The 21117-nt window shown below is 53.4% G+C and overlaps 1 protein-coding gene across 5 annotated transcripts; it reads right to left on the bottom strand.

Moving 5' to 3' along the window:
* Positions 1-333: 333 nt before the first annotated feature.
* Positions 334-20668, bottom strand: ZDHHC1 (zinc finger DHHC-type containing 1). 5 transcript variants are annotated; one of them, XM_067718728.1, is made up of 13 exons: positions 20374-20666; positions 16280-16392; positions 13832-13878; positions 12193-12469; positions 7231-7406; positions 5512-5613; positions 4976-5100; positions 4717-4893; positions 4329-4441; positions 1414-1496; positions 1082-1175; positions 864-942; positions 334-753 (listed from the first exon to the last, which is right to left on the bottom strand). In XM_067718728.1, exons 3-13 carry the CDS (start codon positions 13876-13878, stop codon positions 524-526), a joined length of 1503 nt encoding a protein of 500 aa, XP_067574829.1. In that variant the 5' UTR covers positions 16280-16392; positions 20374-20666; the 3' UTR covers positions 334-523. The 5 variants fall into 5 exon arrangements, with proteins under 5 accessions (XP_067574829.1, XP_067574832.1, XP_067574830.1 ...); XM_067718731.1 differs by having other exon boundaries at positions 12193-12435; positions 20374-20665; XM_067718729.1 differs by having other exon boundaries at positions 4717-4875; positions 20374-20664.
* Between the last annotated feature and the right edge of the window lie 449 nt (positions 20669-21117).

Here is a 21117-nt window from a genome sequence, read left to right on the forward strand (position 1 = left end):
GTCCGCGTCCTCATTTATTCCCACCCCAAACCGGTGTTAGCCTCGCAGTCTCTGCTTCCGCTGCTGCCTCCCGACCCCAAAGCCTGCTTCCCCTCCTCTCTCCAAGTGCAAACCCTAACTTCAAGAAAAATAACCTCCTCCAGGCAGCTTCCAGGACCTTTCCCAACCAGGAGCCCCGTACCTGAGCTTCTCCATATGACAATCTGGGTGGCCACCCAGCGTACGGTGTGTGTGTGTGGGGAACCCACCTCAACCTCTGCCCCTAGGCTGACTTGCAATGGTCCGGCTCCAGGAGGGCCCGTGGCCCTTGCCATTAAGAAGGTATGCACTAACTCCGCAAAAGCATAAAAAAGTTTATTGGAGCATCACGGCTGGTGGGGCTGTTATTGCTGAGTCGTGGGGGAGGGGGCCGATCCCGCCGGCCCTTAGCGGCCCCTAAAGTGCACTCAGTACGGCGGGGGTGGGGGTGTTGCATAGAGAGTCTGTCCCGCCTTTCCTCCGCCATCCCTGTTTCTTGTCCCAGCTAAGCGGGACCGGCTTCTGGGCCGCCCCGCGCACCGGGATCGCCGCTACTCGGGCTTACGAAAACGGCCGGCGCACGCGCCTGCAGCGCCAGCCCGGCGCTGCCTAGGCGCGTCTGAGCCACTGGAATCTCGTCCATGGACTCGGCTGACGCCGAGTGGTAGGCGCCTGCAGGGCTGGCGTCAGCGGAATCCGATGACGAGCTAGAGCGGCGGCCGGGGGTCCGCGGCCCTATGGGGCCGGAAGGGAACGTGAGACTAGGAGCTGCTACTCACTTAGGGCCCTACCTTTCCCTCCCTCGTAGCTCCCCGAGCAGGATCCGGTCAGGAAGGGGCGCTCACCCGGCAGCCTGGGCAACGGGGCCTCCCGGTCCAAGGTTCTGGAGGTCCGTACCTTATACATGCACCGCTTCCTTTTTTTCTGCAGAGACAGGGGGAAGCCTGAGTACCCCTTCCCCAGACCTCACATCGCCAAAAGACGCGCAGGAGTGGAGAGGGGTAGAGGCTTCTTTCCCATCCCCTTCCACCTGGGCAGGGGGCCCAGCACAGTCCCCCCCTACCTGGGGTCGGATCCGGGGGGGCAGAGCGAGAGTCTCTGGGGAGGAGGGCGGTGGAGGCTCCACGTGGCCGCGGGTGGCAAGGAACCGGGAGGAGCTGAAGGGGAAGTGGGAGGATAAATCCTGAATGCTGTTGTTCCTTCAAATCCCACCCTGTTGGAGGTCCTAAAATAAGCCTCCCTTCCTAGCTGGAAAGGCACATTGATCTGTCCCAGGCCATGATAGCCTGGACCAAGACCTGTGCCTTGGCTTTGGCCTAACCCCTTTCTCCCACCTCGATGGCCCTGCCATGCCAATGGGAGATGTGAGGTGGCACTTGCCCAGGTTGCACTCACTTAGCATTCACTGAGGCAGGCCTGGCCTGGCCAGGGGGCTCTGGGCGCACATGGCTGAAGGTCCGCATGTAGAACTCCATCTCCTGGGGAAGATGGAGGTGAGGGAGGCTGGGAGGCCAGGTGTGGGTCCAGGGCCTTCTGGGTCCTGGGCCCACTCTGTCTTGGATGCAACACCCCCTTACTGGTCACTGTGGGAGGTCTGGGCACAGAGGTCTAGGGCTGTCCTTCAGGCTTCCCAGGTATGCTGGGAAAACCCCAATGCAGAACGAGGCTTAAAACACCTGTGTTTGTACCTTACCCCACCCCCACCATTTTCCTCACTTCATTTAGTCAAACTCCACCTCCTCCAGGAAGCCTCCAGCCTCATGTGTCCAACGTACCCAGTCTAGAGCTGTTCTGGCCAAGTTGGGTTGGGGAGAAGAGGGACTCAGAGAGGCCCTCTCCTGCTCCTGGCTCCTCCCAGGGCTCCAGTCTCTGAACCGATGTTTTTCCCTAGTTGGGAGACTGGGCAGTTCACACACCCGGGTGTGCACCCGAGGCTGCGAGGCTACCTGCAGGAATCCATGGTTCCCTCGGAGCTGAGTCCTCAGAGTACCAGACACAGTCTCAGCTGCTGGCGGGGAGTGGGGGGATGAGCAGTCTCCCCAACTTCTACCGGTAAAGGGAAGCAATAGGTGGTGGAAAAAACAGCGCCACAGCCCCACCTGGGACCAGGCGTATGGGTGTTCTCTGTCTTGTTTAGTCGCTGATCCTCACAGTGACCATGGGAGTAGCAGACCCAACCCCTGAAAGTGAAGGGGTCTGAAGCCAGGAGGTAGCAGGGGTGGCCTACGCTTGCACCCCAGCATGCAGCAAGCGCCGAGCCACACCCAAGAGGACTGCAGGTGAGGAAACAAAAGCCAGGAAAAACAGTCCGAGAAGGGAGCCTGGCGGAGGATGTGGGGTGGCTGGGGGTAGGGCACCGGACAGCTGTCGCGACTCAGCAGTCGTTTCCATGGAGACCCGGGCATCCTGACTAATGCAGAGATGACACTGTAACAGGAACACCGTCTCTAAAACAAGCCTATGTTTGGGGGCAACGGCTCCAGAGTGGGGCCCCTCCCACATTCCTGCTCAGGGTGGGGGTGGGGAGGCTGCCTGCTGGATGGCCCTAGCAGATCTGGGGGCCAGAGCCCAGCCAGTCACCGGCTGGCTACACAGAGGCAGAGAATGAACCCTGGGCAAGCCCTGTGCCCAACACCTGCCCAGGCTGGCCCTTTGGGGAGGAGTGTGGGGGTGCCAGCCTGAGCAGAGGAGCCCTGGGGAAGAGGAAGGAGTCAAAGGCCAGTCACAAGGGCTGGGACGCCAAGGGAATCCTTCCCCCACACATTTCCTCTTCACCAGTGTGCACCTAGCATCCCTCCAGGGCCCAGGAGAGAGGCGGCAAAGCCTACCCTGGTGCCCCTGGGTTCTAGAAGTGTAGGGCAGAGGGCAGGGCAGCAGTAGAGAATGGTCTCAGAAGCCTGAGGGGCCAGAATGGGCCAGGAGCCAGGCCCTAGCCAGCTGGGGAAGTATGAGGGTGCCACCAGGGTGTCCCCATTCAAATTCCCCTCCCCCAGCTGTCCCTACAATCCTCCCTCAGAGACATTCAACACTTGCACATTCCTGAATGGTACATGGCACCTCTCAGCCTCAGCTCTCCTCTGCGCGATGGGACAAACACACCCCTTCTCCCTCTGCCGATGTCTCCCTCAGGTCATTTTCCGATGGTATTAAATGCCCTTGCTGCTGGCACATCTGGCCCCAAAGCCTAAGCAGGCGGTAACTACAGAGCAGGGGTCCTGAGCATTCAAGTCTGGGGATCCCAGGGCCAGCCCTGCCTCAATGGGCACTGGCTGTGAAGCTTGAGAAAGTCTCCTGCCTACCTCTCTGAGCCTCAGTCTCCTCTGTGAAGTGGGGATAGGGATGGTGCCCACTCCCGGGATGGCTGCCACTGTGCTTACATGGGTTCCGTGCCCAGCACCAGGGCAGGTACCCATCAGTGTGGCAGTTGCGGGGGGGGGGAGGGGGTCTCCACCAACAGCCATCACTCCTCCAGGCCTACCCAGGCCTGGCAGCCTGGCCTACCCCTGGCGATGAGAACAGGAGAGGTGGGGTCCCAAGCACTCCCCCAATCCACCCACCAGCCTGTGTTTGTGTCCAGTTGCCATGAGGACTTCGGATCCAGGGCTCAGCCTTCCCAACAAGGCCTGCCTGGGCCCCCTGCCTTCCCAGTCCCTGGGGGCTCCAAGGACTGGACCACCCCACCCCCAGCTGCTGACCTCAGGAAGCCAAGGGGCATGGGAATGGGGATAGGCTGATCAACAGCTGGGCTGGCCAGGCCCCGAGCCTGGGCTGGAGGATTCCTGCTTCAGAGTGCAGAGACCTTAACTCTTCCTAGACCCAGCTTGCTTAATCTTTCTTGGCCTCAATCTGTTCATCTGCAACATGGGTACGGTAGCATTACCTGCCTCATGGGCTGTTTCAAGATTTAAATGAGGTAATGGGTATAAGGGCTCAGGGTCACAGGTGGAAAGAACTGATGGCTCTATCCTGGTGACCCAGTCCTTGATCCATCCCTCTCTCTTCTCCTGCGGCCCCAACCTGCCTGCTTCCAGGCTCCCATGTTCTGTGCCCTCCAGCACATGCTTCGAGCCTTTCCCCTGGGGTCGGGGAAACACAGGGCTTCCTCTGGCTGTGCCCACACTTGAGCAAGTAGGCACGTGCTTAGTACAGGCTTGCCCTCGCCTCTGCTGCCTCCAGCACCCCCTACCCCAGCTGCTCTTCCAGGCCCGCTTCCCTTTGCCCTGTCTTGTCACTGGCTACTCGTTGCACAGCCCACCACCCCTCCCACACCCCTTCTCCCACTCCCTCAGCCCTCTGGGCCACTTCTATACCTGAATGGGCCGCATCCTGGGGGGACATGACTCAAGCTCCCTGTGGGCCCCCTTTGCCTCCTGGGGCGGACGATGCTGCACGATGTATTCATAGGTGGTGAGCTTGTGCCACACTGAGGGGGTGAAGAGAGGGCTCAGTGCAATGGAAAAGGAACCCTGGAGTTCAGAAGGTGAGGGAGGGTACCCAACCACAGGCTAAAACCATTGTCCCCATATACACTAAGCCATGGAGTGAGACCAGGTCACCATTAGAGAGCCAGCGCTAGGAAGGAGCATAGTTTCAGGGCTCTACAGCCCAAACTGGGTAACTTCCTCCAGCTTAGGGACTCCCATCCCCTGAAAGGCAGGTGTGGGTGTATATGTGGGGGTAGGGGCAAGGGCCACTTACTGAGATAAATGTGGAAGCAGAGCAGGTGGCCGAGCAGGGCTGTGGAGAGCAGGCCCAGAAGGATGAGAAGGGCAGCCAGAGCCAGGATGGCAGGAGCCTGTGTCTCCACAGGGGCAGCAGGCAGGAACACGAACCACACATCTGTGTGATTCTTCAAGACTGCAAGGCACAGGCAGACTGTGCTCAGCCAGGGATGTAACCAGTGACCAGAACAGGCCCAGGGTTGGGGGATGGGAGTGGGCCTGGAGCCCACACTGACCTTCAAAGTGGCGGTTGGTACGCAGCTGCATGGGGTTGACAAAGAACTCCACAAAGACATAAGTGGCCACCAGCACGAGGAGCAGGACGCCCAGTAAGGCAGATGCCACACTGTGTAGAAAGAGCCTGGGCCCAGCCGTGGGCAGCTGTCAGCACCCAGGTGCTCCAGCTGGGCAAGGGCCCAGAGCTCAGAAGGGCCGGTGGTTAGGATGGGGAGCTGGGCCTCTGACCCCACAGCCCTGACTCCTCACGAAGCCAAAGCCTTAGGGCAAATGTGAATATAGGCAGCCACCCCCAACAGGCTCCCCACCTTTCCCTGGGCCAGCAGGAGAAAGACTCCAAACCTACCCTCATCGCTCTCAGGCGGAAGCCATCGGGAGCATCACCCTCAGACCAGCACACACACTAACGCACACCAGCGCACAGGTCCCCCAAGTACCCCTATCACCACCCCGCCCCATACACAGGTTCAAGGCCCCTGGCTCGCACAGACACAGGCATCGCCAGGCACCCCTGTGGCCCGGGCCTGGCTCTCACCGGTAGTTCCTCTCGCCCACGCAGTTGTTGAGCCACTTGCAGTGGTGGTCGAAGCCGCACACGCATTTGTTGCAGGCGCTGCAGTGCTTGGAACGAGCACTCCTGCGGTGGGGAGGGGGCACAGCACGGTTGCGGGCTTCTCCCGCCTTTTGCTGCCCGGCCTGGCTGGGGGGTTGCCGGTTCCCCGCCTGGAGCGGGTCACCCACCCGCGCCTAAGCGGAGAGCGGAGCGCGTCAAAGGGGAGCACGCGCGCCCTCTGGCGGGGGGCACTGTGGGGCGGCGCACCCGGAGGAAGCAGCGCTTCTGAAGAGACGGGGTGGGGGTGGGGGTGGGGGTGGGGGTGGGGGCGGGGACGGGAGGTGTACCCAGCGGCGGGAGGAGGTGTAGGCGGCGTTATACTGTCCCGCTCTGGGACAGTGCACCCGGGTGATGGTGGCGTGAAACGAAAACGGAGTCTCCTTTCCAAGCAAGGACCCCCTCTGCCCGGCCAGGGAGCAGAAGAGAGCAAGGCTGCTGGACCCAGGGCCTGCGTTGCTCTTCCTGACATCGCCATTTTTTGAGTCCCTGTTTCTCTGCCAGACTATGGGAATTTTCCTGGCATTCTTCCAGAAAACCCCAGTCTATCTGGGCTAATCTAAAGGGAGCCAAAGGAAGAGGGGTAAGCAGACATCTGGGTGAGCAGTAAGCAGTTCACCGCAGTGGGTCAGGTGAGGTGAGGCTACATTAGGAATGCAAGAGAGTCTCCCTGCCCCAGGGAGGAACCAGGAAAGGCCAAAGGACAGTGGAAGAATAAATTTCGACCCCCTCCCCCAGAACAGAATGGAGCCCTGGAATACGCAGCAACTGCCAGGGCATCCACTGAGGAACAACGCGCTGACTGGTGTCTAGTGAAAGAAAGGATGGTCTGATGCCAAAGTCCTCAGCATCTTAATGCCATTGGCTCTTTCTCTGTCCTGTGGACAGAACCCCTTCAACAGGCTGCTTGGGGCTTAATATTAAAAGTGTGGAGCTAGCCTTGAACCATACCCCCATCCCTGATCCCCTACCTAAGGCTGGGAGACTGGGATCCTCCAGAGAGGGGCTTAGGGAGGCAGTCTGGACCAGCCAAGGGGGTATGGGCTCTGTACATTCTGACCCCTCAATGTGACCTGGAGTAAGTCACTTGGCCTCTCTGGGCCTCAGATTCCTCGTGCATAAACAAGGATAGCAGTATTGGCTTCGGGGCCAGGCAGGCTGGGTTGTGAATCTGGCTGCCCAGTAGCCATATGACCAACCTCAGGCCACTCAGCCTTTCTGAGCATTGGACTCTTCCTCCTCTGTGAAGTGAGAAAGATGTTGCCCACTCTGCAGGGTGGTTGTTCATAAGCACTTAGCACATGGTAAGGAGTCAAGTGTTGCTCCCCTCTCTGCCCATACCTGGGAATGCTGGTGAGAGAAGGGGGGTGGTTACTGGTGGAGTTAGTCATCAGAAGTGTTTGTGGCAGGGCCAATTGTCCTACTTTGTTGGAAATGCTATTCCTCATCTTCTGTTTCCAATCACCTTCTCCCTCACCCAGTTCTCTGTCACTCCACTAAGATTCTTGACTGTGTGAAATAAGAGGGTTCTGAGGCTTCAGAATGACTGTAAAGCCTGGGCATGCCCCTGTCTGCCTTCAGCTCCCACTGGCAGTTCCCCGGGCACACTCATCGGCCACACACACCCAGTCCACACGCACTCACACATCCACGTCGCACAAGTTGCAGTGCAGGTCTTCAATGACGTGTGCATGTTGGCTGCGGTTGAAGATGGGCAGGGGCCCAGCATAGCTCTTGTCCCGCACATTGGCATCTGCTGGGTCGATGGAAACAGCAGTCAGGTGCACCACGAGGTGACCAGCAAAGATGGCGCCCATGCACTGGCCCAACAGGTTAAAGACTCACTCCACACTGCCGGCTGAGAGCCCCACTTCTGCTTCCTGTGGCCAGAGAACTGCTCTCTACCTACATGTGACTCCCCAGTGCAGAGACTCTCTGCCTGTGCCACCTCCTACCTGTGCCACCTCATACCTGCGCCCCATATGGAAGAGCAGAGGGGCTATCTGGTAATGGAGCTCACAAGCCAGCACTGCCTGCTGCTGCTGAGGAGACCAACTACAGGGCCCTGGCCTCACTAATCCAGGCCTGGTGTAGGCCCAGGCTGATCCTACCTCAGAATCTGACCTGGTTTCCGATTTTAAATGGTGAAATGAGACTGAAAGAGATCATCCTCTAAAGGTTGAAGGACCCAAAATATAAGTTCTAAGCTTGTTTATCTTGCTTTCACAGGAAGTCAGCTCTGAGAAGGAAGAAGACATCCTCTTCCAGCAGCCAGGCCAGTTGGAGAATCACTTGCAGACAGGGCCTCATATATCCACTGCCTCCCCAGTCTAGAGTCCAGGTACTTGGAGGCCTGGGGCTGAATGTCTGGGATGGCCTAACATGTTCAGGGGCTGGCCAGGGGGCAGCATGGCTAATTCCTGAAACACAGATCTTCCAGGATCTATCGGCTCAGCAGTTGGACCAAATGCTGGACACAGTATGCTGACAACTTACTGCAAAGTGAATGTGTAAAACTTCACTAATAGATTCCACCCAGGCAGCCATCCACCCTCCATCTAGCTATCTGTCGATCCATCCATCCATCCTCTTGCTAGCCAAGTAGACATCATCTCTCCATCACTCCTCCATCCATCAGCTGTCCAACCTCCTTTTTTTCTTCCTCTTCCTAGCAGCCAAATTTTCCTACATGTCTGCAGGAGCCAGGCCCCACCCTAATGTGCTATACCAGAGCTGAAAGAGACAATCCTGTGGCCCAACACAACCTCTCTATCCCTACGGCCCTGGCTGTGGGTCAGGCTGTCACCTCTTGCCTGGGTTATTCCATAGTCTCCTGACTCTGCTTCTCATGTCTGCATCCCCTTGAGTACCCTTTACTTGGGTAGTGAGCTCTGAAAAGCTTAAACCTAAAGCCTTTCCTGCTTAAACTCCTGCAGTGGCTCTCAAGCTAAAGTTTACTCTTCAGCTCAGTGTTCATGGCCCCTTTTCCTCTGGATCCTCTCAAACCTCTCTGGTATCACCAACCACTACTCCTTACCATTCCAGGCTCTCTTCAGACACACTGAATGTGGGCAAACATTTAGTTTCCTGCCTGCTCCAACACTTCTTCCCTCCCCCCCACCCCACTGGTTCATTCATTCAGCTATTTACTGAGGTCTTTCTCTATGCCAGGCGCTGAGGATATGGCAGGAGCAAGACAGACTTTGTCCCTAGCCCCAAGGAGCCTACAGTCTGGCAGAAAACACAGAGTAGGTTGATTGCAATAACGAAAGTTCAGGGGACTATGTGAGTTTGTAACTGGGTGACCTCATCTAGTCTGAAGGGGTCTGGAAAGTTTCCCTGAGGAAGTATCATCTCAGCTGAGACTTAGAGAGAAACAGATAACAGGAACATGGCAGGTAATATAAAGAGGAAAGGGGGCCTGGCTGGGTACTGGGAACAAGCAGAGTCCCAACTAGATGTGTGGTTCCAGCTCAGCTTATTGGTGCCATGCAAGAAAGAGAGCCCATGTCACCAAATTCTGGCTTTTCAGAAGGAACCAGAAATATGGATTTGTGTCCGGATATATGAGGCGCCTCATTTTTTAAATGTTGACAAGGAAATAAATAATTTTTTAAATGTACCTGCCAAAGAAATACTTAAGATATGTCCATTTTGTGTGTTCGTTATCCCTCAATTAAAAAAAAAAAATCTGTAGGCCAAACTGGCCCATGAGCTGCTAGGTCTTGACTTCTAACTTAGCTGGGTATTGGGGTGGAGAGAGAGGCTAGGAGCTTCCAGGCAGAGACCAGTGTTGTTGCAACAGAGAACAACAGAGGAAATAAAATAAGAAGATGCTGGGGAGATAAGCAGAGTCCAGAATGTGGAGAGCCATGATGATCTTGAACCTTAAGGCAGGAAGAAGCTATTAGAGGGTGTTAAGCTGGGGAGTAACTTTATCATATTTGTTTTTTGAAAGGGCACTCTGGCTGCAGGGATAGAGATGGACTGGCCAGGGTGAGAGCATGTGTGGGGAGACCTGTTTGGAAACAAAATGGTCATCTAGGTAAAAGAGGCAGATGGCAGTGGGGAGAAAAGAGGGCAAATACAATAGATTTTTAGGAGGCAAAATCAACAGGACTTGATGACTGACTGGATATAGGTGATAAGGAAAGGGGCGGAGAGCCAAAAGTACCTAGAGAGGCCAGGAAGAGGGAAGGAGGGGGGCTGAGAGCAACAGGTGGGTGCATCTGGGTGGTGATGTTGGTCTACGTGGCCCTCCTCCTGCACCCACAGTCTGCTGTATGAATCCCTACCCCCATACTTACCATGTGATGATCTCCAATCTACAAGGCTTTCCTCCTGTTGGAAGCGGAACACCTAGAGCTGGGGCCCTGTTTTACCCATCTTTGCAACCCTAGGGCCCAGGCAAGTTCTAGGTGCAAGGTGAGTGCTTGGTATACACCCTTACCCTACCTCATTCTGCAGGGACCCCTGAGGGAGCCTGCAGAAGGAAGGTAGCTTTGATGGGAGGACAGAGAACCATTCAGGCCTGGAAATGGGAGTGCCAAACCAGGTGGTTCTAAGAGCCTCCAGCATTGCCCAAAGCAATAAATATGGGGAGGACAAAACCCTCAAACCATCCCGCTGCCTCAGAGTCAGACTGCCTGAGCAGTCCTTCTGGCCTCACTGGGTAGCAATTGTGTGACCTCAGGAAGTCATTTAATCTCTCTGAGGGCTTCCCTGGTGGCACAGTGGTTAAGAATCCGCCTGCCAAGGCAGGGGACACGGGTTCGAGCCCTGGGCCGGGAAGATCCCACATGCCGCGGAGCAACTAAGCCCGTGCGCCACAACTACTGAGCCTGTGCTCTAGAGCCTGCAAGCCACAACTACTGAGCCCACGCGCCACAACTACTGAAGCCTGAGCGCCTAGAGCCCATGCTCCACAACAAGAGAAGCCACCGCATGAGAAGCCCTCGCACCGCAATGAAGAGTAGCCCCCGCTCGCCACAACCAGAGGAAAGCCCACGTGCAGCAACAAAGACCCAACACAGCCAAAAATAAAATAAATAAAAATTAAAAAAAAACACTTTATAATCTCTCTGAGCCCCAATTTCTTTTATGAAAGTGGGGAGAACACCTTCCTTACAGATTATTATGAGAGTTGAACAAGATCATCCATGTATAGGGGTTGGCACAGTGCCTGGCACATATAAGTGCTCAATAAATGCTAGTTATTCTTGGTTACTGTTATTTGCTCTGATTCTGCTCACTCCAAAACATGTGGTTATTAATCTGGCTTCCCAGGTACACTGATGGCAGAAAGCCAGGTAGTCCTGAGTGAGTGGTGTACCCATTCTGGATCATGGGAGGAATGTTCCATGAAGCATTCTACTTAAGAGCACTGACTAAGCCCTGCTGGTCACCTCAGAGAAAGTCTAGTTTTCATGTACAAAGTTGATGACTAGGCCCTGGGCCCCAGTGAACCAGGAAGCCCCTCAGTGACACTGCTGGCGTCGGAGACCAACAACCTTCTCTCGAGTCTTTCTCCACCCACCTGCCCTGGCTACCCACCAGCCAGGGGCTCTATGGTTTCCCAAGCGAGCATGCTCACATTCATGGCTCATATGTTCCGGTGCTCACACACACACATCCTTGTGTGCTCCTTGTCCCCTGCCTGGGAAGCAGGCAGGACTCCTCCTGTCGGATAGAGGAGGAGGCTAAGATGCGGAGAGCTGGCAGAAGCTGCTCAGCCTTGTGCAGCTCTGAAAGGGCTGAGGTGAAGGGTGCTGACTCTACGCCTGAGACTTTCAAATTCATCCCTGCTAACTCCTTTAGCTCACCCTAGGCCACCTTCTCCCAGAGGCCCACAGAACCATCTCCATGAAGCACACACACCAAGGCACACTCTCATGGGCACCCTCTGGACTGAGGCACATGGCCACATGCAGCCCCTCTACCGCCCAGACTTGCAGCCACATCCTCTGCTCCTGGGGGTCGTGGCCAGGGCTGGGGCAGTCACATCACTAAGTTCAGGCAAGTTCATATTTGTCACAATTCCCAGGAGCTTCCAGGGCATATCTGTCCCTCCTCTTGTCAATTCAACCTTACCCTAAAAGAGTCTGATTTATAAAATCGATGAGCTCCTAAACAGTCCTGGGTACAGCATAATAATCTCTGTAAATAAAACCATATTTTAAATGTACCAGGAAACTTACCATGTAAAGGAATTCTACCATTATTCTTTCCAAAAAGTGAAAAATTATTTCATAAATGGAATAAGTTACTCTCTTTTATCCCTTGTTGAGCTCTGGACACAATTAGCTTAAAGAGAGCTTTAAGGTTCTCTTCTGTAATTGCTCTCGTGGTACCTCAGTTGATGAGGTTCCCATCTGTGTGGGGCTTTCAACGCTCTAAGGTTCGTTAGGCCTGTTCCCTCACCCAATCAGGCAGAGGGGTCAGATGGGGGTTGGAGGCCAGGCAGGTAGGCAACTGGTCCCCCCAGGCAGAGACAGGGCCCATTTGCACTCTCTGAGGCTCTGGAACCCAGCTTCAGGCCTCGCCCATGTCCCTCCATCCATTGTCCCCACTCCTCTATGTACCAGTCCCACACTTTCCCAAGGATACAGCATAGCCAGCAGGCACCCAGTGGTGAGGCAGGAGGGGAACAAGGACCCCAAAGCCAATCACAGCAAAGAAGAGGTACAGCAGCCAGGCCACAATCTGGAGCGGGTGAGGGGGCCAGCTCCACCCATTCCGGCGGGACCGCTGGCCCTGCAGCTCCGGGGAGGGTCCGCTGGCCTGTGCAGGTGCTGTCCACACATTCTTCTCAGGGGCTGTCTTGTTAGAGGGCTTGTTGCAGATGTTCATCTCCAGAGGGAGAAAGGGTAGAAAGATCATTAGCCTGAGGAGGCCCAGGCTGGAGCCCAGAGCCCCGTGCCTGCAGTCAGGTTTCAGCAGGAGGGGCAGGCTAGTATGTGAAGCCATCTCCAGCTACTCTGCAGGGGAATCCGGGGCCCTAGCAAGAGGAGCCTGGCAGTGAGGGAGGATGGCAGTAGAGTGCTAGTCTCAAAGCCCCAGAGCAAGTTCTGGCCCCAGTCCTAGCCAGGACAAGGTAGGAAGTTCCAGGGTTTATTCAGCTCACAGTGTGACTGCCTGTTATTCTGCTCTGTCTCCACAGCCATCAGAGTTAAACCCAATAAGACATGTTCTCATCTGGTAACAATATCAGGCTGAGGCCAGAGCGATGAGAACACATGCTGATTCTGTCAGGATTAGTCACCTCTGTCCTGAGGCCCAAATGCAAGTGTCAGAGAGGGCCCCGTTACACTTTGCTTAGGGAAACAGGGAGTGGAGGTGTTCAAAAGAGGGACCTGGCCTCTGCCCCTCAGCAAGCATGTAATCCCTTTAAGGACTAGGGGACCCTGAACCATGTCCCCTGTGCCTCAGATAAGCTACCTGGGGCTTCTTGGCTGGAGAGAAGCCAGCACACAAGAGAGGGGAGGAATCCTCATTGGTTCCCTCCAGCAGTGGAAATGACCATGTTTCTCTAAGTAAATGTGGGTCTGGTACAGTGAGAACAAAAAAGTGAACTGATGCCTTTGACTCACTTGAGGGAGTTCAGGGAAAGACAGGCCTTGGTCAGAGCCAAACCACCAGATGGCAGCACTCTTTACCCCCATCCCACCATCACTCAGCCCAAGAGCTGACTCAGTGCTCAAAGATACATGCAGGGCAGACGGGTAGGCCTGTCATTACAGGAGAAAGAGCCCAACCCCAGTATCTTCTGGGCCTGAGGTGGGACCAGAGCCTGGGCAGGCAGTGCCCCACCTGGGTAGACAGGCCAATTCAGAGCTCTTGGTGGGAAGGTCAAGAGCTGCAGAAAAAACCCTGGCAGCTGGACTCTCCTTTCAGGAGTCCATGCCTGTTGGCCAGGGAGTCTGACTAAGCCAAAGGGTATGGCAGACCCTGCTCAGCACATCTGCCTTGAACACCTTCCTCACTTCTAAACCCAACAAAATGTGACCTGACCTTCAGAGCCCACTGCAAGCATCACCTCATCCAGGAAGCTTTCCCTGATGTCCCAAGTTAGTCAGGGGGCCCTCACGCTCAGTCTTTATTGGGCAAGTCACTTTGCTGTTTGGAACACTTTGCCATCTCCATGTCTGCCCCCCTGTTATGCCAGCTCCCCCTAAGGGCAGCAAAGGTACTGTGATTCATTCACCTCTGTTCCCCACAACACCTCCCCCAAGCACCCATAACATACCTTGTACACAGTTGGTGCTCAGTAAATGTTTTCTGACTTGAAAACATCTGAAATAAAAGGAAATGCGGCCACGGTAAATGATGAGGAATCCTGACTCACCCAAAGCCATCTGGGCCGTTCTGCCCTGTCTTCAATCTGCACAGTCGCCAGGCACCCGTACGCCCACCCCCCGCCCCACGCCAGCCCCATGGCTGTTACCCTAGCTACCAGACACTCACACTCAGCCACTCTGCCCTTCATCCCACCTGAGGCCCAGAGCCTCCTGTAAACCAAACTTGGAGAGTCTGAGTAGCCTCATCACAAAGCTCAATGGAGTGACCCTAGTTTTCTCCCAGGGACTCCACTGGAATTCTTTGGTCACTTGCTTTGTCTTCAGTAAAAAGCAATGAAAGGTGAAAAAAGAGCCCCAGCTTTGGAGGAAACAGATCTAGGTTCAAGTCCTGGTTCTTCACTTACTAGCTGAGTGGCTTGAGTTTCTTCATCTGAAAAACAGGGGTAGGGATGCCTACCTAGGGCTGTATATAGATCAGCAAAACTGTAGGTAAAGCGTTGACACATAAATGTTCCCTAAATGGTAGACGTTATGATTACCCTTAAAATAGCCCTCTGGGGTGTCCTCATCTCTCCAGACTGAGGAGGCTACTGCATCTGATATTCTGTGAGGTTTTATGAGGTTATGCCCAAAGTGATGGGGTTGGTTCAAGTCGCTTTCTTAAGTTAGTAGTCCCAAGGAACACATTGTCATAAGAGCTGGGCCACTGGATTGCCATTCTAAACTTCTCAGCTTTGATCAAAGATGACAAAGATGATCAAAAAGCTGGCCTCACTTTATTTGGAATGTCCCCAGAGGTGGCAAATCTTTGTCCTTGATTTTTGGAAACAAAGATCATCTGGTCAAGCCCAGTGTATACAGTTGAGCTGGGCAGTTCTGCTCAGGAGGACAAATCCCTGTGGCTTCCACATAGGTTCTCCAGCCATGTCACCAGGGCAACTTCTTTGAAGGGAACCCATTAATTGGGATTCCTAAGTCCTGACTTTCTCTTTGCCATCCTCACACCTGAATAACCCAACACCTTGAGGTAGTTTATAAAGAAAGAAGCAGAGGTACATGGCTAGCTGACAGGTCCTCACTGCCAGAGTGGGCTGGCAGTGGCCACAGGCACCCCCAGTGCTGCTGCATCCCTGACACCTGAGGCAGGAGGAGTCACCACCTGAGGCCAGGGGCCTACCACAAACAGCCTTAGGGGTTGCTCTGATACCGAACCCCAGTACCCTTGGCCCAGAGAGGTACCACTTGTATGAGACCACGGATGAGGGGATGGTGCTGTTGGGTGTAAGTCCCTTGCAGGGGTGGCAGCCTGGTACCATGCCACCTGCAACAAAAGCCTGAAACAACCAACTCTTAACTGATGATATTTTCCCTTGTGGAGTTGGTGGCCACAAATTCTTTTGGCCCCAAAAATTTTGATTAAAAGGGCTTGGAGGTAGGAGAGAATCCAAGATGAGGCTTCAAGCATGGATGGGACCAGGCACTGTCACCAGACCCAGGGACTTCTCTGGCTGTCCTACCCCTCTCAGCACTTCCCTAGGAGACCAGATTCAAAGATGCGCGGTTCTGCTACCAGACAACATGGCCAGCTTGTGCACTCATGCCTTGGCCCAGTCAGTGCTTATTGCGGTCCAGCCCCCTTGTGCGTTAAAGATGAGACCATGTTCCTGCCCTCAGGGGCTTGCTTTCTGGGGGCCCAGACAGATTTCAGGGAAGTGGGTGAATGGGTATTCTGGCAGCCCTGCAAGGGCCAGCCATTCAGTATGACAGAACACAGAGTGGGTGGGTTTGGGGTCAGAGAGCAAGATCCACAGAGAGGGAGAGAGAGAGAGAGAGAGAGAGAGAGAGAGAGAGAGAGAGAGAGAGAGAGATGAGCCCTGGGAAGTTGCAGGGTCAGATCCTAGGTTGAAACCAAGTGCCCCTAAAACCAAGTTCCCTAACCAAGATTATGATTAACCTCTCTATCCAAAACTTTATTCCCTTTCAAGTCACCTCTGACCTCAATCCTGTGCTAACTGAACACTAAACAACCAGAGTCACATGACTAAAACTGCTGTTGTCGATGACATCATTAATGTACTAAAATTGCTACTATAGATGTCATCATTAATGTACAAACTCAGGTTGTTTCTCCAGGGCAAGATGAGCTAACAGATTCCTGAGCCATGGACCACCTGGCCAAAGAATCATAAACCAGAGACATTCTGACTCCTGAAACTACAATTAAGAAATGTCACAAAAATGTCACAGGACGATGATTAATCCCAGCCTCTTTGTTCTCCTCCCTCCCCCCACCAAAAAAAAAAAGAAAATTCTAACTCAAAGACCAAGCTGGAGTGGACCTGAGGCATGTCTCCCACTCCCTTTGCTTGGCATCCTGCAGTAAACACTGTACTTGCCTTCACCACAGCCTGGTGTCAGCAGATTGGCTTTGCTACGTGTTGGGCAAGCAGATCCGACTTTGGTTCAGTAACAAGGTGATCACAGGAGGCCAGGTGAGTAAGTTTAGGCACTGTTGAAAGAGCCACAGGGAATCACAGAAAGTTTAAACAGGGGAGTTGACATAAAGGTGATGGGTGTTTTTAGAAAGCTTTCTATTCACACTGGGAAGGAGGGCATGAGCAAGAAGCGAAAAGGCATGGGGGGTGGTGACACCACAGCAGGCTGGCCTAGGGAGGGCAGCAGCCCAGCAGCCCTGTGTACTGGGAGGAGTTGGGTGAGAAGTGGGGGTCAAGCCCACAAGCTCCCTGATGCCCTGCAGCATCTTTGGTGGGCTGAGAGGTATGTGGACCTTGACAAAAGATTCTCAAGTACCTTCTGCTGCCACAAACAAACAACAGAGGTAAGCTGGTGGAGACAGAAAGAAGACAAGAGCAAAGAGGCCCCGTGGAGTGTTAGGCCAAAGGTAGCCACTGCCCTGGTAAGCCAAGGGCCCACCCGGCTTCTGAGGCAGGCTGGAGGGCCTGTGCAGGTCCCTCCCTGTCCCAACAAGGGGAAGGCCATTGCTAGGATGACAATAATCTATGTTAACATTGACTTGCTAAAAGTCTAAAATAGCATTTTCCAAATAAGGTTAGGCTACCTTAATTTATATGCCTAATTTAAGTGAGGAAAATCTTACCATTTCAGGTTCTCATTATGAACTACAGAATAGTTACCTGACTGGTCCACTTCCCACTTGCCCACCTCTACTCTCACCAAAAAAAAATTTAGGAATGCTGTTCTGAGATTCATGAACAGCATTGTAAAAGAACCAGACTGAGGTGAAAAGTACCAGCCCTGGAGAGGCTGTAGGCATCCCTGCATTTCTGCAAGATGTCTGAGAATTTCAGGAAAGAATCTACTTAGTTACCAGAGGGTTTGTTGGTAGAGGCCACAGAACTGGGAAGGTACAGTGATGGGGTCAGAAGAGAGATGACAGGGCTGATGTGGGGGCTTGGAGGGCCTGGGGATCTGAGTTACCAACAGGGAGAAACAGGTTGGAACCAGGGAAGAGGGCTAGGCCTGGAGACATAGCCTGGTTCTGGTCCCTGCGTTGCCACTCACAGATTGAGGAACCTGGTGGGCAAATTTCACAAAGCCATCTCTTTGGATCTCTCCTTTATTTATTTTTCAAAAAGGTTAGCTGGAAAGCAATTTGGTAATGTTTACCAAACTTGAGAACACATATACCCTTGAGCCAAGACATTCCATTTCTAGGTATTTATCTTATACATATGCTCATAAAGTGCACAAAGATTCATTGCAGTCTTGTTTGTAATAATAAAGGACAAAAAACAATATAAACAAATATATGGCACATGCACACAATAGAATGCTATATAACATCAAAAATAATGAGGGATGAAATGACTTTTGATACACAGTTAAGCAGAAAAGCAAGATGTGGGACAGTTGTAGAGTGTGCTGCGAGTGAGTGAAAACCAAGGTGGATGGATAGACACCTACGTTCCTATATGCACAGATTCTCTCTGGAAAGAAATGCAAGAAAGCAAACATAGGGATAGCCTGTGAGAAGGTGATCCAGTGGCTGGGGATGAGAGAGATTTGCTTCTACTATGTACTCCTTGGTGCTGTTTGGATTTTTTTTTTTTTTTTTTTTTTTTTTTTTACCATGTGCATGTACTACTTTTGAAAAAAAAAATACATCAAATAAATAACTGAAGGGTGTCATCTCTTACCCTCCTGGCCCCAGTCGGCTGCCATGTGGACCAAATGTGCTCGTGTGATCTAGAGCCCAGTACTGTGCCAGGCAAACAAGGAAATCTTGCCTAACAACCATGCAACAAAAAAGCACTCAGTTTTAGTTCAATGCTTTCTCACTCTCGGAAGAAGTCCTGAGTTGTTCAGCTGAAGAGCTCCCTGTGAGCTGTTAGGGCTTTTGTTAAAGCTGGAATCAGACAACCAGGCAGCACAACAGAGGAGCAGCTGGGCAGGACCTTGTTCCAGTTCTCAGCTGAAGGTCAGCTCAGCTCCCCATGACTCCAGAACCCAAAGGGAAGGTGCATGCCACAGGAAGGTTTCATTCCCAACCATCTTTTCTTTTAGCTAGAGGATTTATGGTTGCTGTGTGTGTGATTTTCTATGGATACTTCAAAACAAGTTTTCTGGTTTTTTCCCAGGATCTACTTTTAAACCCATTTTCACTGAGATTTAACAGATGCCCAATTTAACCATCTAAGGGAGGGGCTGGAAAGAAAATGCTGCATGGTGCACACTGTTTTACAGCACAAAATGTCATTTATAAAAGAACTTTCAAGGGGCAAGTACTTTGTTTATTAGAATTACCCACAGGTGCCAAAGAAGTCTCTGGACTTAAGATTCTGGGAAGTGGCTAGTTTGACTAAGAGATACACATCACAACTCCTCCCAGAAAATGAATTGGAACCTCAAGCCTTTCTCATAGACCTCTCTAGTCATTGGCCTCATATGTGGCTGGGCTCCTCACATCAACAACACGCAGAAGTCTGATGCTAGGGCAGGAAAAGCTTGAAACCTCAGTCATTCCTGAGCTGACGTGGTCTGCAGACATTTCCTGTGCCATTCTCTTCCTGAAGCAACCACTGCAAACTATTTGGGATTCAAGTTAAGCCAAGGAAAGAGGACAAGAAGAAGGGAGCAACTTGGAGCTGAAACAAGGCCAGTGAGCAGAGGCAAGCATTTTTGATTTTAACCAGGAAATCAACTCCCATGATGGTAGAAGCAAGCCTTGAGGAACACCCACCAAGAAACTGTCATTAAGAACAAAGTTGTGACAGAACAGATAAGTAAGAAAAACAAAAGAAAAAAACCTGGCTAATTAAGTACCAATGTTGCTTTTATTGAATCTCATGGTGATTATCTGTTTACAAACCCGTCTCCCACTGTGAACCACCAGTTCCACAAAAACAGGGACCACCCCTCACCCATCTCTAAATCCAGTTCTCCTTCAAGAAAGGAAGTTAAGCCACTTCTTACCATTTCTGCTGCCATCACCCTAATCCAAGCCCCAGTCATTGCTCCCCTACGGTATTTCAACAATAACAATAACCATCACTAGCATTTAGAGGGCATTTATTCTGTGCTAGGCACTGCTTTAAGTGTTTTGATGGAATTCACTTATTAAACCCTCACAACTCTCTGAGGTAGGTCCTATCATTTCAAATTGTTCTCATAGGCCTCTCTAGTCATTGGTCTCAGATGCCAATGGCCCCTCACTTTCTCCCTCATAAACAACATGCAGAACAATATGCCCCTTTCACAGATGAGGACACTGAGTCTCAGAGAGACTAAGTAAATTCTAGGAGGCACAGCTAGACTGGCAGAACTAGGATTGCCCTCAACTGACTTCCTGGTGTGCCCTGTCACAATCACACTGCTCACCTCACCAGAGTGAGATGAGCTTTTCAAAACTTGAAATTCATCAAAACTCCTCAATGGTTTCCTTCTCCTGCTAGGATAAAGTTGAAACTGCCACCGCATCCTTCAAGGCTCCCCTCATGCTTGCTGTTCCTCTGGACCAGCTCCCTCCAGATCTTTGCATTTGCTTTTGCCTCTTCCAGAAACACCGTTACCCTGATCACAATGCTGGCTCCTTTTCAACCTTCAGCTCTTGGCTTAAATGTCACATGATAGAGCGGACCCTCCCTCACCACCTCCCTTCATTTCAGCACCAGAGCATTTAACCCGACCTGAAATCACTTTAGTCGTGTATCTGGCGCCTGCTCCCCGCACCCCCCGCCCCGCCCCTTCTTAACACTGCGGGTTCTGGAGAACCGCGGCGTCCTCTCTGGAGCCCTCCGTGGCCCCGCGCCTGGCAAAAAGCCTGGCACACAGCAGACGGTCAATGCAAATCTGTGAACCGGATGAATGCGAGAAGGAAGCCGGGCGCTCTGCCCGGTACCTGGAGCCCAGGCCGCGGGATCCAGGCGCAGAGCTCGGCCGGGCGGCGGCAGCTCTGGCCCCGTGGCTCAGGCCAGGCTTCGAGATGAGAACTGCAGCGGGGGCTCCTCACCTGCGCGTCGTCGACCGAGCCAGGTCGGCCTTGCCAAGGTCACTCAGCGGCTCAGCCCCCACGCCTGGCCGTCCACCCACCCCAGGGCGGCGGCACTTCAGACTCTCGCAGCGGAGACGCTCCCCGAGACCCGGAGGCGGTGCGCCCCGGATCGGGGCCCCATCCCGGGCCGCGCGGGGGAGGTTAGGCCCGCAAGTCCTCCGGCTCCGGCTCGAGCGGGCTGGCTGTACCGCGGGGCGAGGCTGAGACGGGCTGGGCCTAGTCCGGCGCGGGCCCGTTCCCCTGGCAACGGCGCGGGCTACGGCGCCCCACAGCGGCCAAACCGCGCTGCGTCACGTCGCCCCGGCACCCTGGCTCCGGGCGGGGCTCACCCCGGACCCCCTGGCGTCCTAGCCCAACCATTCTCCGTTCCTTTCCAACATTTCTTCTCAAAAACCCACTTTCCCCACCCCCAATCCACAGCTTGTCTTCTCGAAATCCTAACTTGTCCCAGAGGTGTTCCCCTCCAGTTTCCCCCCTGAGCCCACCACTCTCAGGGAGACCCTCAGTCAGCCTGCACACTTTTTAATGAGTATGCGCTGGGCACTGGACATACCATGGGGAACACCCACGAGATCCCTGTCCTTCAGGGAGATTACAGGCTAAGGGGAAGACACATCTAGAGACAAATAAATACAGTATACATATTGTGGCCCATAATATAAAGTGTGAAGTATAAGAGCTCAAAATATCTCCTTTCTGGGA

Source organism: Pseudorca crassidens, chromosome 20, assembly GCF_039906515.1.
Source record: "Pseudorca crassidens isolate mPseCra1 chromosome 20, mPseCra1.hap1, whole genome shotgun sequence".
Classification (NCBI taxonomy): domain Eukaryota; kingdom Metazoa; phylum Chordata; class Mammalia; order Artiodactyla; family Delphinidae; genus Pseudorca; species Pseudorca crassidens.

Bases quoted from the DNA above. Each gene is read 5' to 3' on its own strand.
- ZDHHC1 (XM_067718728.1), bottom strand. From the start codon at position 13,878: ATGTTTTCAAGTCAGAAAACATTTACTGAGCACCAACTGTGTACAAG. The intron at 12,470-13,831 runs GTATGTTATGGG...GGGCCTCCTCAG, and splicing joins GAGCACCAACTGTGTACAAG to GCTAATGATCTTTCTACCCT. The intron at 754-863 runs GTGAGCGCCCCT...CCGGCCCCATAG, and splicing joins CCCGTTGCCCAGGCTGCCGG to GGCCGCGGACCCCCGGCCGC.